This window comes from Tympanuchus pallidicinctus, unplaced genomic scaffold (genome assembly GCF_026119805.1).
Source record: "Tympanuchus pallidicinctus isolate F22 unplaced genomic scaffold, pur_lepc_1.0 scaffold15, whole genome shotgun sequence".
Classification (NCBI taxonomy): Eukaryota; Metazoa; Chordata; class Aves; order Galliformes; family Phasianidae; genus Tympanuchus; species Tympanuchus pallidicinctus.
Window position 1 is genome coordinate 11,037,211 of NW_026294669.1, and position 13,168 is coordinate 11,050,378.

Here is a 13,168-nt window from a genome sequence, read left to right on the forward strand (position 1 = left end):
TCTGTTTTCTACATAATCTTTCTAATTGGGAAGGATACGGTGTGTTAAGTAGGTGGACACAACAACCAGAGAAGTTAGAGGTGTGGGAAAGGCTAATGTGGCTCACCAGGGTTAGATGTGCGAAGATAAGGATGCTGGTTCCTGGCATCTCTTTGTGCTAATGGTTCTGTTGTGCTCTCAGCATTGCTGACATCTGTTCCTCTTGGGGTTAGCGTGGGCCGGGAGCAGTCTGGCTGCGAGTCAGCATGCAGGTCAGTGCAAACGTCTTGTAAAGGAGCGAGATCTGGGACTGCACCCAGCTCCTTGTGAAGCTGCTGCTGAGCACCTGTGTGCTTCCATGAAAGTAGAAGTTGCCTGGTCACGTTATGGAGGCTAAATTTATTCTTAGCTGTCACAACTCAGTGTTCCTCCGGAGATCATCTCCGTTATCTCAGAGCATACAATCAAATCCAGATTGAGAGCAGAATATTCCACAGAGTCTTTGTAAATAAATGTGTGTGAATTGTGTGTTTCAGAGATGTCCTTGCGCTGCCGATCTTCAAGCAGGAGGAACCACAGCTGTCTCCTGAGAATGAAGCCAAACTGCCTCCCTTTCAGTACGTCCTCTGCACAGCCACATCCCCTGCTGTGAAGCTGCACGAAGAAACCCTGACCTACCTCAACCAAGGTAGGGTTTGTACTGCGTGGAGGAGGGCACATACCCTGGGAATGATTCATGAGAGAGAGAGATTGAATTCCATACTGGTGCATCACTGGGAGGGCAGTGGGAAGGGGGAAAGGGGATGGAGGAAAGGACAATGTGGCGTGTAAGAGTAAAAAATTAAAGATTCCTCAACTGATACAAAATGATGAAGTACCGTTGATTAATTGTTGACTTAAAACATCATGCAGAGTTTCATATAGCCAGGTACTGGCTTGATCTCCAGCAGTCTGAAATACGGCCTCCTACCTGCGTCTTGAAAGGCCAGGTGAATTCAGTAGGTGGGCAAGCTTTGGACTTGGGGAGGGACCTTGACATTGCAGGCCCTTGAGAGCTACTGGAGGGCATCATGATGCAGTGGATGAGATAGCAAGTACCTGTGGGTTTCTCAGTGCTCTCAGCAGAGGATGGTGTTGCTCCCACTGGCTGGGTTATGTGGCTCTGATCTGCTGAGTCCCTGACTTGACGAGTTTATGGGGTTCATAGTAGCAATGTCCTCCATAACTGACCTCATAGCATAATTTTTATGCGAGGCCCTGAGTTTCCCTGGATGTTTTTTATCTTTGTCAGAATTTGTGCATACGCATCTGTGGTTGGAGATTGGCTGTCTCTTTGTAGTACCTCCTGCTTATGGGTCCCAGAGGGATAAGACATCTCCAGGCACTATGCAAAAACATACTACACTTAATTTCTGCTAGTTTGATAACAAGGGCATTACAATAGCATCAGTCTGAGGGCTGTTTGCCCTGTGTTACTGGTGTCCCCTCTAGCTTCTGAGCACTGCCCCGGCTCCTCAAGCTCTGTGCATTGAATGTGAAGCTCACTTCAGTGTCTCTGTCTGGATTTCTTTCAGTGTTTGTGCAAAACAGAGCCCTGACCCCCTCTTTCCTCCCTCCTCCCCCCCCACAGGCTCTGACACCCTCCGGGTATGTCTCACTGTTGGATCTGTTTTGCTGGTAGGCCCAGAGAGCCCTGCTAGAAAGTGCTGCAGGCTTTACCCAAGAAGCTCAGATGCCATGTAGATTGGAGATTGCTTAAGATTTGTGACTGTATTCCTGATTTATCCATTCAAATACAGCAAAATCCCAGCAGGTGACATGGGGCATGTCAAGGGTGAGATGAGCATAGACTGTGTTCTGCTTACTGTCATGAATATTTGTCTCCTGCTCCATCTTGACACAGTACTGACTTAATTCCTTGACAGGCCACCAGATGTCAGGTATCTTCTGCACCCATCTTCCATCTCCCAAGGGGGCAGTTGGGGATGTGCCCTGGGGAGTGAGGCTGGACAGTTTAGAGGAACAAAGCAGGGGTGAGACTGGACGAAGCCATGCAGTAGGCAAGAGCTGGGAAGGGGTTTGGGGAAGAACTGTAATGCTGTTGCTCTTTCCATCTTTCATGGCAAAGCATCTTTTCTTATGGGATCTTCAAGGTAATTAGTTGTAAAACATGCTACATCTCCTTCCTTCTAAGTTGAACAGCTCATTGCCTTCTATTCTTGACAGAAACTTCACATCTTCCTGCCACCTTCTTAGCAGCATTCTTACCTCACTTCTTCAAGTTCCTAAGCAATTTTTTTTGCACATTACACTGTGCTCTTCTTAGTTTCTTTAAGATCCTCTTGACATTCAGTTGAAATTCAAGGCTATGCAGTATGCCTGCCTTAAAAGCCGTTCTGCCATACTTGGCAAGTTGCTTCAGAATCAACACCAGCAGCTGCACTCCTGTTCCCAGCATTGATTCCTTTTTGGTAGGAAGGGCAGGCCTTGGCCCTAACCTCCTCTTCCTCTGTGCTTTGTCATTTAAACTGAAATCCCTTGCCCGTGCTAGTTAGGAAAAAGGGATTGTAGGGATATGACCTGCTGTGAGGAGCTGGTGTAGTCAGTGAGGTTGGTTGTGTATACAATAAGAGGATACTAAGCACACGTTTCCATCAGCTGTGGTCAGAACCAACAGATATTTCTCTGATGTGATATTAGTGGGGATGTTGCGTGGGGTTAAAAAGTTATGAGGATTTGTCTTGCAATAGATTTTTATGCTTAGGAATGCCTATGTAAAAGAAGATTTATTTTCTATTAACATCTGTGTTAAGAACTTGTTCTTTTTCTGTCGAGCTCGTGAATAAAAAGTAACAGCAGAAATGAAAATTCTTGAGGCAGAAGAGAAACACTTCTGTGGAAACTACTTTTGATTTTTTTTTTTTTTTTGAACTGAATAGTTTCCCAAAGGATACCTACTGTGCAGTTGTTTTCCTCTCACTCCTCCAAAGTCAGAGGAAAGTGCTGCAACTCCTCACGGGTTGAAACCTGTTCAACAGAAGCCAGGGAATCCCACCCAGGTGCTGCCATGCAGTTCTGAATTGCTCTTAGTACAAGCTGAGGTAAGACTAACACAAAGTTCATCATCAAACTAGAAGAACTATGCTGTGTGAGCCTGAGGTGGGACATGGAGGGAACCTCGGGGCAGGTCTTGGTAGCTGTAGCATAGCAGAAGAGCTGACTGACTTCAGCATGCTGTGACTGTGGTACCATTCCAGAAAGCACAGACCATTCCTTACACCTTATTGCCTTACACTGACATAAGAAAAGGGACACTTCTTGCACCTTACCCTCTTTCTGTGCTTATCGTGGTCTGGCTAAATACTGTTACACAAAACTTCCTTCTTGCGTGTATGCTTGAGTTTTGGGTCAGATGACCTTAGCAAATGGCTAACTTCATTAATGTGTCCTTCTACCCTGTCTATGCTGAGAGCTTCAGCTTACAGCTGGCTCCTAGTAACAGAGATACAAAGAAAAAGTGGCTGTCCCAGTTCCAACAAACCCATTCACCTCCAGTGCAGTGACATATCCAGACTATGAAGACTGGTTTGGGGGTTTTTGGCTGCTTCACTATTTGGCTGACTGACTCTTGCAATGTGTTATCCAAAAATGCTTCCCTGGCTGGAGCTCTTTACTACTCAGTAGCAGACCTTCTGTCACTGTGCAGCAGCTATTCTCCCTGCCTTGGGATGCTCCCTCAGGACCAGTTCAGTGTTGGAGAATGACCGGCTCAGTAGATAGCCCGTGTACAGAGATAGGAAGAAGAAAGGTCTGGTCTTCCAGAGCATGATGGCTTCTGCTGAGCCTTGGGTGGCCCTGGGGAGTTGGTCAGTGGCACTGTGGAGGTAGAGGACGTTAGCCCTAGCTCCCCACAAAGACGAGGGAAAAATCCAAGTGGAGTCCTGATCTGCAGAGGCTGTTCTTAGCAAGGCTGAGGTCGCAAAGGGGAAGGTCGTGTGAAGTTGACTTGGGGACGTTCACTAGTGGCAGGCTCCCAAGCTTGTCTGCTCTGGTCTGAAACCACAAAGGCTCACTGGCCACAGCTCTAGAACTAGCCAGTAAATCAGGCATCTAGAGTCAAATCTTCAGCTCGCTTTCCAAAGACTGACTCATTACACTTGTCTTTCCCGATCTCTTCCCTTCTGTGTCCCACATTCCTTGAGAAATTGGAGCCAGAGCTCTGTTAGTCTCAATTCAACGTGATCTTAGTTTGGTAATCCTTAAGGCAGTCCGTATGGTCAGAGATCTTTACTGGACTGCATTAGAATTACTCATCTGACAGCTGTAATATAGACATGTTACCATGGTGCCTTAAAATCACTTCCCCTTTGGTCCACGAAGCTGGTAAAGGTGTGTCCTCACACAAGGAGCTGCTGCTGGCACTGTTCCCTCTGTCAGGGAGCACTTCATCACCTAACGTTTTTTGGAACTAGCCTGCCTTTTAGCACTATTGCAATGTCTCTTGTAGATCGGGATTTTTCAGACAAACAATCAACCAGCAACCATATTACAAACTACTGCTTTAGCAAGCGGTCTTGGTGCAGTTGCATGTTCCATGGTCTGCAGTCATATGGGGTGTGGTTTGAGCAGGGCTGGTTGAAACTAGTTTCAGACATGGACAGAAACGGGAGTAATGGAGGTGGTTCCAGAAACTGTACCAGGAGGAATGCAGAGGAAACAAGCACTCTACAGCAGATCTGAATGCTAATAAATGTGAGGAAATAAAATCATTAAAAGAAAATAAATTAAAAAAGAGCACACTCGCACACAAAAAAGCCCAACAAACGACACAAAGCAAAACTCATTGCTCAAGGGACTTGGCTTGTAGTGCCAGAACCACATGTGGAGCATGAGCTGTTCCAGTCGTGATTTTGTTTCATGACCAGTGTTGGGTTGGCTCAGAGCCAGAGATCTAAATTGCTCGGAATAGAGGGTGGGTCCGGGCTGATGGCAGGAGTCACTGAGACCCAGCTGTGTGCCAGACCCAGCCCTGTCCCTTAGCAGTGCTTGAGAGTAACAGGCCATCACCTGCCTGTGAAGTTTTCCTGCTCTCCAGGTCTGTGGTTTATGACTTGTGGTCCTCAGCCATGTGAGGATTTTCACATGCAGCCGGTTGGGGTTAGGAAGGCTGGCCACCTCTGCTTCGCAGGGTCTTCCAAGAGTTAGTTAATTTTATTGCCAGTCCTAGACAGTTCGGAAAACAAACAAGCCAAAAACCCAAACCATGAGAGAAAACCACGAACATCCGAGAAGACCTGTGATGTTATTGGGAGCATAGCTGTTGTGGTGCATAAGCAACAGATGCCTCACGAAGCTAAAGATGGTCTGAGTTGGGTTCTGTCACGCACAAACAAAAGCTCCAGATATTGGGTCCCCAGGAGTGGATCCGGGTCCAAGATGTGTTTGTGTAAACTTGTACACTTGAAACTGCTGTTGTAGATTTTTTGGCTGTTGTCCTGCTTCAGCTCACTAGAGACATGTTGTGGTTTCCCTTCCAAGGAAAGGCGTGGAAAGCGCAGAGGACAAATGGAAGGTGGTTGCTTGGGTGGATGTCATTGCTTACAACAAAACCTTTGCCTCCCTTAAAAATTTAAAGTTCATACAGTTGGCTAATCTTCTACAGGCAAGGAACTCAGTTTTAAATACTGAGATTTACAGTAAATGAAAAAAGCTGTTTTCTGTTGACGTTAACTCATACGTAATTGGGTTTTTATGGGGTCACAACTGTCGGAATGTTTGTAGTTTTCCTGGAACAGTTCTTTATTTGCCTAAATGAAGTGTAGAGAAGGCTGATTGACCAGCTCTGACTGGGTGTGCTTCTGGTTTAATTATAGCTCTGCTTGTGGGGAGACTTTTGCTTTGTCCCATCAGAAGAACCAACTCTCCCTATAAATTGCTGCTGCCACTGGCCAGCTCCCGGGTGTTTCACACTGCTGGTGGCCTGTCCCTTGTGAACATGCACTCTACCTTTGCCTGAGTGTCACTGAGGCCGTGAATATCAGGTGCTTCCTGGTGGCTGCCCACCTGTGCATCCATCATCCCTATGGCACACAATGTGACATGCTGTTCTGGTCCTCTCCTCCTATCCTGGCTTTGAGTAGCTTCAAGAAGTGCCTGTCAAAGGCTGTCTTTTCTATTTCTGAGGATGTTTTTTTCTTTTTGGTTCTTGTGCTGCACTCCTTTGTTTTTGGAGAAGGCATTTGTCTCCTACCTTTCTCTGAAGACAGCTCTGATGTCTCAGCTGAAGCTGTTATTCGTGCTAGCAGCGATTTCCCCATATGCTTGGCAGCTCTGTCTTTGCTTGGCAGCCCGGGATAAACAACCCTGTCTCCAAACCACACTATCCCTAAACTCACTATGAATCTTGCTTCAGATGACAGGGCACCTCTGCATAAGTAGAGCATCTGACTTCTGTTGCCCTTAGGAAGCTAGAATCTCAGTTGTCTTTTAACCAAGAGCCTGTTTTCTGTTCGTTTGGTAATACTGCTGTTAACATCTGGATGAAATTCAAATGGGATTGTGAACTTGCTGGATCGTAGCCTGTGCATAACTCCTACTGGAAGCCCCTAGACTGCATTTTGTTCTCCCACTTCCATAAATCTTCAATATCTGTGAAGGAAGGAAGTGCTCAGAAGTAGCTGTGAGTATAGTGAAAATTCAGAATATCTACAAGATTTTTTTTTCCTTCCTTGTCATTTTTTTTTTTTTTTTAACTTTTCTCCATTATCCATATCTCCTTTGAGATTTCTGTAATTTTGAGAGAAACTTTTGCCTAAGTTTCTACATTTGGACTGTATCAATGAACTTGTCAATCTGAGGTGACATTTCAATTTTCCACACACTTTTTCCCAACTTGCAGTATCCTTCCTATAAGACATATGTTAACAGTAAGAAACTTACAGAAGAGTGTCCTTTTGACAAGGTTAACTGTTTCTATAGGAATTATATATGATACCTGATCTCTAAGGAGGCTGGAAAAAAAAAACCAAAAACATTTTTGCCTCCAACCAAGCATTTATTTTATGTTTCTGAAACTATATAGCACGTACTTGAGCAGTAAGATTTCTCTCATCCTGGCTTGCTGTCGTATTTCTGAGCTGTACTTGCTGTGATGGGGCATTTGTCAGTTGGAGTAGCCAGGTGCACGAGTGGGGCTTCCTTTCTCTAGCACATTTCTCCACATTACTGCAGAAATGTGGTGGAGGGGCTGATTTCCCTGAGGGCTGATTGGGGTCAGCAGTCACATTCGGCCCTTCTGCATCCCTCTTCAGCACCCTCACCAGGGACCATTCTTCTTAGTTATCTGAAGCTCAAGTAAATATTACACACCAAGCTAGTCTTGCAGAGCTATAAAACCTGTTGTCCAAATTGACTCAGTACAGGTTGAAACCAGAAAAAGCCTGCCTGTTTTAATTACACAGAGGGGGCTAAGCTTTTCTGAGCTAGTCAGATGTGACCCAGATAGTCCTGGGTGTACATGCTAGAGAGCTGGAAGTACAGGAAGAAATTATTTTCTCAAGTCAGATTTTTTTTTCCCCTCTTTTCCATTAGAACTCCATAATTTCTTCAGTGATTGATTTGTTTTAAAAATCAAAACTTATACCATGTCTTCAATTAGGTGAGATTATAGAATTGTGGAATTGTAGGGATTGGAAGAGACCTCTGGGGACCATCAAGTCCAGCTCCCCTGCTAAAGCAGGTTTCCTGCAGATTAGTTGGTGGGGTTCAGCAGAGTAGACAAGGTGTGTGCAAGAGAAGAACAAGTGCACACAGTGACAGTAGCAACTGAGAGTGTTTCTGAGTGTATTAGCTGTTTTTGTATCCTTGATTCGAAGCTAGGCTGTAGCCTTGGAGGAGTTACATATACGTCCCAGTCATCTGAGTGGAAAGCACTGTAAATGAAAAGTGTTTATTTTATGCCTGTTAGCTATGAAGTGTCACCACTGTAAAATGAGCTATCCTCAGAAGTCTGGGAAGATGAGTGTTCAGCCAAATGTTCATATAGTAAATGAGCACTGGAGTTTTCTTCCAGCAAACTTTGCTCTGAGGCATGTGTTTGGCTTTCCACAAGAAAGAGGCAGAAAAAGAGAAAGAAGGGGACAAAGAAACCCCTCCCCAGAGCTCTGAGGAGATTGTAAAAGGAGGAGAAGCTCAGGAAGAGGCATGATGACAGTGCAGCTCTATGGCATGGTGGAAGAACTGGTCATGGAATTGGTCCATTAGGTTCCTCTGGTGGTAATGGCAAGTAGGGCAGCTATTTTTGATATTGCACTCAGATGGGTAGCGAACTCCATTGGAAGTGGCTCCAAACAGTGGGACCAAGATGGCTTTGCTGCAAAGAGAAACAGTCAGGAAATAAGTGGAAGGATGCTTGAGACTGCAGATACTGAAGTAAGGCATGTGTGCAGCGTGGTTGGTATAACCACATTCAGAGAGAGAGACTGCAAACGAGGAGTTTATGACCGTTGGTCTGACTGGACAGCTTGATATGGATGCAGCCTGAACACTGAATACCAGCTGCTGGGAAGCTGTGGCCAGGGAAGGGTTGACTGTCTTCGCCCTGCCCCATCCCTGGCCACTTATAACTGGCTGCTGTTGAAGATGAGATGTGGGACATGATGGATTTGGTGTCTCAGGATGACTCTTATGTTCCTTTTGCTTTGCCTGGCCCACAGTTGGTCCTCCTCTGCAGGATTTCCATGCTCCTAGCGTAGCGGGAGCTTTCAGGGTGGCCTATTGTGTAGCAGCTGAATTCACAATATCCTCTGGATAAACATCTCCTAGAGCATCTTGTCAAAGGAGGATGCAATAAGCAACTGCAGAATATCCAGTGCCATTTGTGGCCTGGAAAGGGAGGATTCCGCCCTTGCTCCTCGTCTTGAGAATGTCTGCACATGGGACACTTTGGCAGGTGTTATGCTAAGCTATACTTTTGCTTTTACCTGTCTAAAAAGGTGTGGGCAATCAAGCATGCAAGTTGAGATGCCAGCTCTGTCACTCTTGCCTGTTTATTCTGTGGACCCATTAATCTTGTCAGATAAATGTGTGTGTGTGTGCCTGATGGCCTAAATAGTTGCATTTGGTTGCTTCAAAGGTGATTCTCCTGCCTGCTGGATGTGCCTTGGGCGGGGGGTAAAAGCTGTTTCTTTTTTCCTCCCCCCTCCTTCTGCATGCTGCATTCATCTGTCAGCATTCCTTTGCCTTTATCTTTGCGCTATTTAGGATGTCCATATAAAGTTGCTAAATGGAATTTTTATTGGCCAGCTTGGCTTAATAATCAAACAGTTTCCAGGCTGGTTCTGTCCAGTGCTGTGTGGATCCATTCTGTGAAAGAGAACTCGCAATTATTATTATTTTTTTCTTGTCTACTGACTTCTATCACAGATATTGCTCAGTGTAAGGTTAGGTTTTAATTAATTGCTGGAAAGGCAAGCAGACAACTTGGCTAGATTAAGTAAACTCAGATTGGTCTGGAACAGCAGCAGCCTAATAGAAAGTGAGTGTATCATATTGATGCATTGTGCAGAAAACCACAGAATGCATAGTGGAAGTGGCCCTGGAAACGTAACATCAAAACACTCAAAAATGAAAGCTGGATATTGTGATTGTGTAGCAAATAAACATAAAACAAAATGTAACTTTTGAGTTTAGGATAATCTTTTGAAATCAGAAGCTCTCAAGAGTTACTGGTGACGGGAACTGAGATGGCTTGTGCCTTCTGAGTATGTGAAAGCATTTCTTTCTTGAACCAAATTTTTCATCAGCTATATCAAATTGTTGACTTTCAGTTATTTTGTCCCCAAAATAAGTGGCCATACCTGCATTTAATATGCATTAATGGCCAAAGACAGTAAAAATGAAGAGAGTAAACAGTCTATAAATCCTCTTTAGGGTAGGCTCAATGGCTTTATGAATCACCAAGCAGGAGTTCTGTGGACTTGGGTGGTTACTATTTTGCTGGATATTACTCTTGTTTGTAAAGCAGAGTTGCTCAAACCCTAGCCTAGGAGGTGATTGCATAAATGTGCTGTTGCTCAGGGTCTGTCTGCTCAAAATACAAATTGCACTGTATCATCACCCGCCCAGGTTTTTATTGGTGCCCCAAAAGCTTCCAATGAAGCTGGGAGACAAATTACATCTCAGGAATTTAATGTGGTTATTCAAATATTTATTGCCATTCTGTTCCCTGCCTGAGGTAGGGAAGAAGGCTTGTGGCAAGCTCTGCACAAGGAGCACCGGGTTGTGCATTGGCATCAGCTCTTCTGGGGATTTGGTGTTCAAAATGCTTTCTTCACACTGGATAGTGGTAAAAACACTGATAGCTGGCTTCAGGTGCCCTTGTTTGTGTGTGTACCATACTGCAGCATAATAACCTGAGACCAGGTAGGTTGACAGCTGTGAGGCTGTTGTGAGCCCTTGCTGCCTTCCTGCAGGTATGGTTGGTGTTGAGAGCATGATAGGGAGAAGGTTTCAGCAGGTTGAATCTGCCACCGCTGCTCTGCATTGCCACAGATGTTTCCATAGGGTTTTTCCTTCCCTCTAAGCCCAGCATATGATAAAACTTCATCAGTTGAGGAGAAGCTACTGCCCTGGTCAAGGTCAGGCTGTTTGATCCTATATATCATCTCAAAGTCTCAGCATCAGACATTCAGCAACTCTATCTGGCTTTATTACCAAGCACTGACTTGTAGCTATCTAGTATAGCCTATATTAATGAAGAAACAGAAAGACAGTACTGGTGAACTCACTGTATTTCAGCTGTATGTTTTGGGCTTTGCCAGTTGCGGCCTGTCATGGGAACTGGGAATAGGGTTTGTTTTAGTAACACTTGCAACTGTATTTCTCTACAGGTTTAGATACTGGAGTAACAACAATTTAGTTAGAACATTGACAGCCCATGCGTGATAGAGCTGGACAGTCACTGGTATTGGATTCTGTGTGCCAGAGCCTTGAGCTACTTCTTAGCTTTTGGCTCTTCAGTGCCAATGGGAATATGAGGAATTAGGACCACATTCTCACTGAGAGTTCCACAGAGGGAAATAAATTGCAATTGAATTTTGGCTGAAAGCCATCTTGTTTTGATAGCTGCTCTGTGTAGTAACTGGAGTTGAACACTTGGAGGCTGAAGGGAAAGTAGAATAAAATACTATTCTGAATGAGGCATATCATGGCATGAACTGAGTACCGTGTCTTACATCAGATGACCCATATATCTTTCATCAAAGCATTTTACTTCTTATTTGACTTTCCATTTATCATTAACTCTGTCTCCACAACAGTTTTCTGTTTTACCAGTGGGCACAATATGTTTCTGACTCTATCCAAGCTGAATCCCTCCCATCAGGATGAGGTGTATGGTGCAAGTTATCTGCTGGGTTGCAGGATGGCTCCTGTCCCACACAACTGCTTGGAAGATGCATGTTGCACACTTCTTAAGTGCTTGATATCAGTTTGAAAGGAACATGATGTCTCAATGCAGATTAATGCATTATGCTTATGCAGATTAATTTCTTTCATCTCATAGGAAATGCAAACCGGGCTGCCAAAAGAGTGGGGTATATATAAGCATGTAAAGGTGTCACAAACTAAGGCCTGCAATACTTGCTGAATGGAAATGCTTGTGGCTTAGCCATTGCTTTCCTCTGTAGCACAGGTCATGTCACTTCTGTGTCCCTGTAACAACATCTGAGTATGGTCACAGACATATTCTACTGTCTCACAGAAGCTTATAGTCTCAAATTCTAAACTAATTTTCTGTAATGATTAGACTGATATTTGCTTGGGAGTGAATTGCAAATGCAAGAGATGCTTGGCTGTGTAAACTCATTTCAGATGATGAACTGCATCACTCTGATTTTGTGAACCTGAGCCTGACTTTTTATATTAATACAGTGGTATTGGTTATGTGGAGAGCTATTGTACATCTCTCATAAAACTGCCAAGTGAATAATAATAACCTGTATGAGTGGTAACACTAGAGACTCTCTTGTGTTAGTAAGGGAGACCTCCATTTCAACACTGTAATTTACAACATCCAGTTTTGTTGTCCAGTGATCTCTAAAGGGAGGTCACTCTTCCTAATTCAGTTTACTTATGTGCAGAGAGATGGGTTAAGATCTGTGTGTGTTTCCAGTGCTTAATTTGGCACTTCAAATGGTTTATTCTTCCCCTTCTGCATCCCTTAAGCCACATGCTGGATTCAAGGGTCACTTCCTGTTTGCAGAACCTCTACTGACATCAGTAGGAGTGCTGTGCAAACATTTGAGGCTCCAATATGGCCCCTCTTGTCCTCCACCCCCTGCCCCAGCCATCTATCTCTGCTCTGGTGATAGGGTCTGTGTTCACAAGGGCAAATGGGAGAGCCAGAATTCCCAAAAAGGAACCTGACTGAAATGCAGTGCCCTTCTGACATGTAAGTCTTCTATTTCTAGGGCCAGAAGTGTAGCATTCTTCTCTCTGCTGGTAGCAACTGCTCAGAGGGAGATCTATCTGCTTTGCAGTTTTCTGCAGGGCTGGTTCAGAGGAGAAGCTGGTTGAACCAGAAGAACCAAACTGCTCTCCCTCTTGGTGCCTGCCTTGTTGTAACTGCACATTTTTTCAGTAAAAGGGAGGATATCACGTTGAGCAAGAAAAACTAGGTACTGAGGATATGTTATATGTTCCTGCCCTGCCTCATTACCAGCTATAGGTTTGTTGTGCAGTTGGTCTGATACTATAAGCTTTTGTAATGCCTTAACCATTTGTGCATAAGGTTTTGGGACGCCAGTCTTCTTGGTCTACTGTCAGCCGTGGAGAGTGATGGTATTTCATGAACCAGCTATAGGAACTCTACTGAACTGAGTTTGTTATGCTAAGGAGTGGGGGGAGAGGGGGTCTAACTCCCTTCCAGTGGGGATTTCAAAGGGATCGGTCCTTGCACTACTGTACTATGCAGAGTTGCTTTCACACATGTCTGAAGGAGGATTTGTGCACTGGGCAGCCACATCTGAGGCCATATGGAACAAATCTTGTCTTTCTGGTTCACTGAAACGCATTGCAACCCTGACCTTGCTGTCCTTAGCAGAACAGTGACTAGACCTGTTGTGCAGCAGCTCTTCACACAACTTTGCTTCAGTAGAAGGGGCAGATGAAGGCAACACCACTGTAGAGG

The 13,168-nt window shown here is 44.7% G+C and overlaps 1 protein-coding gene across 1 annotated transcript in view; it reads left to right on the plus strand.

Moving 5' to 3' along the window:
- TFCP2L1 (transcription factor CP2 like 1) overlaps window positions 1-13,168 on the plus strand; it is a 33,885-nt gene that overhangs the window by 2,316 nt on the left and 18,401 nt on the right. The window contains exon 2 of the mRNA XM_052675667.1: window positions 516-667. Within this exon, the coding sequence (XP_052531627.1) occupies window positions 516-667 (152 nt within the window). The remainder of the gene's footprint in view (window positions 1-515; window positions 668-13,168) is intronic.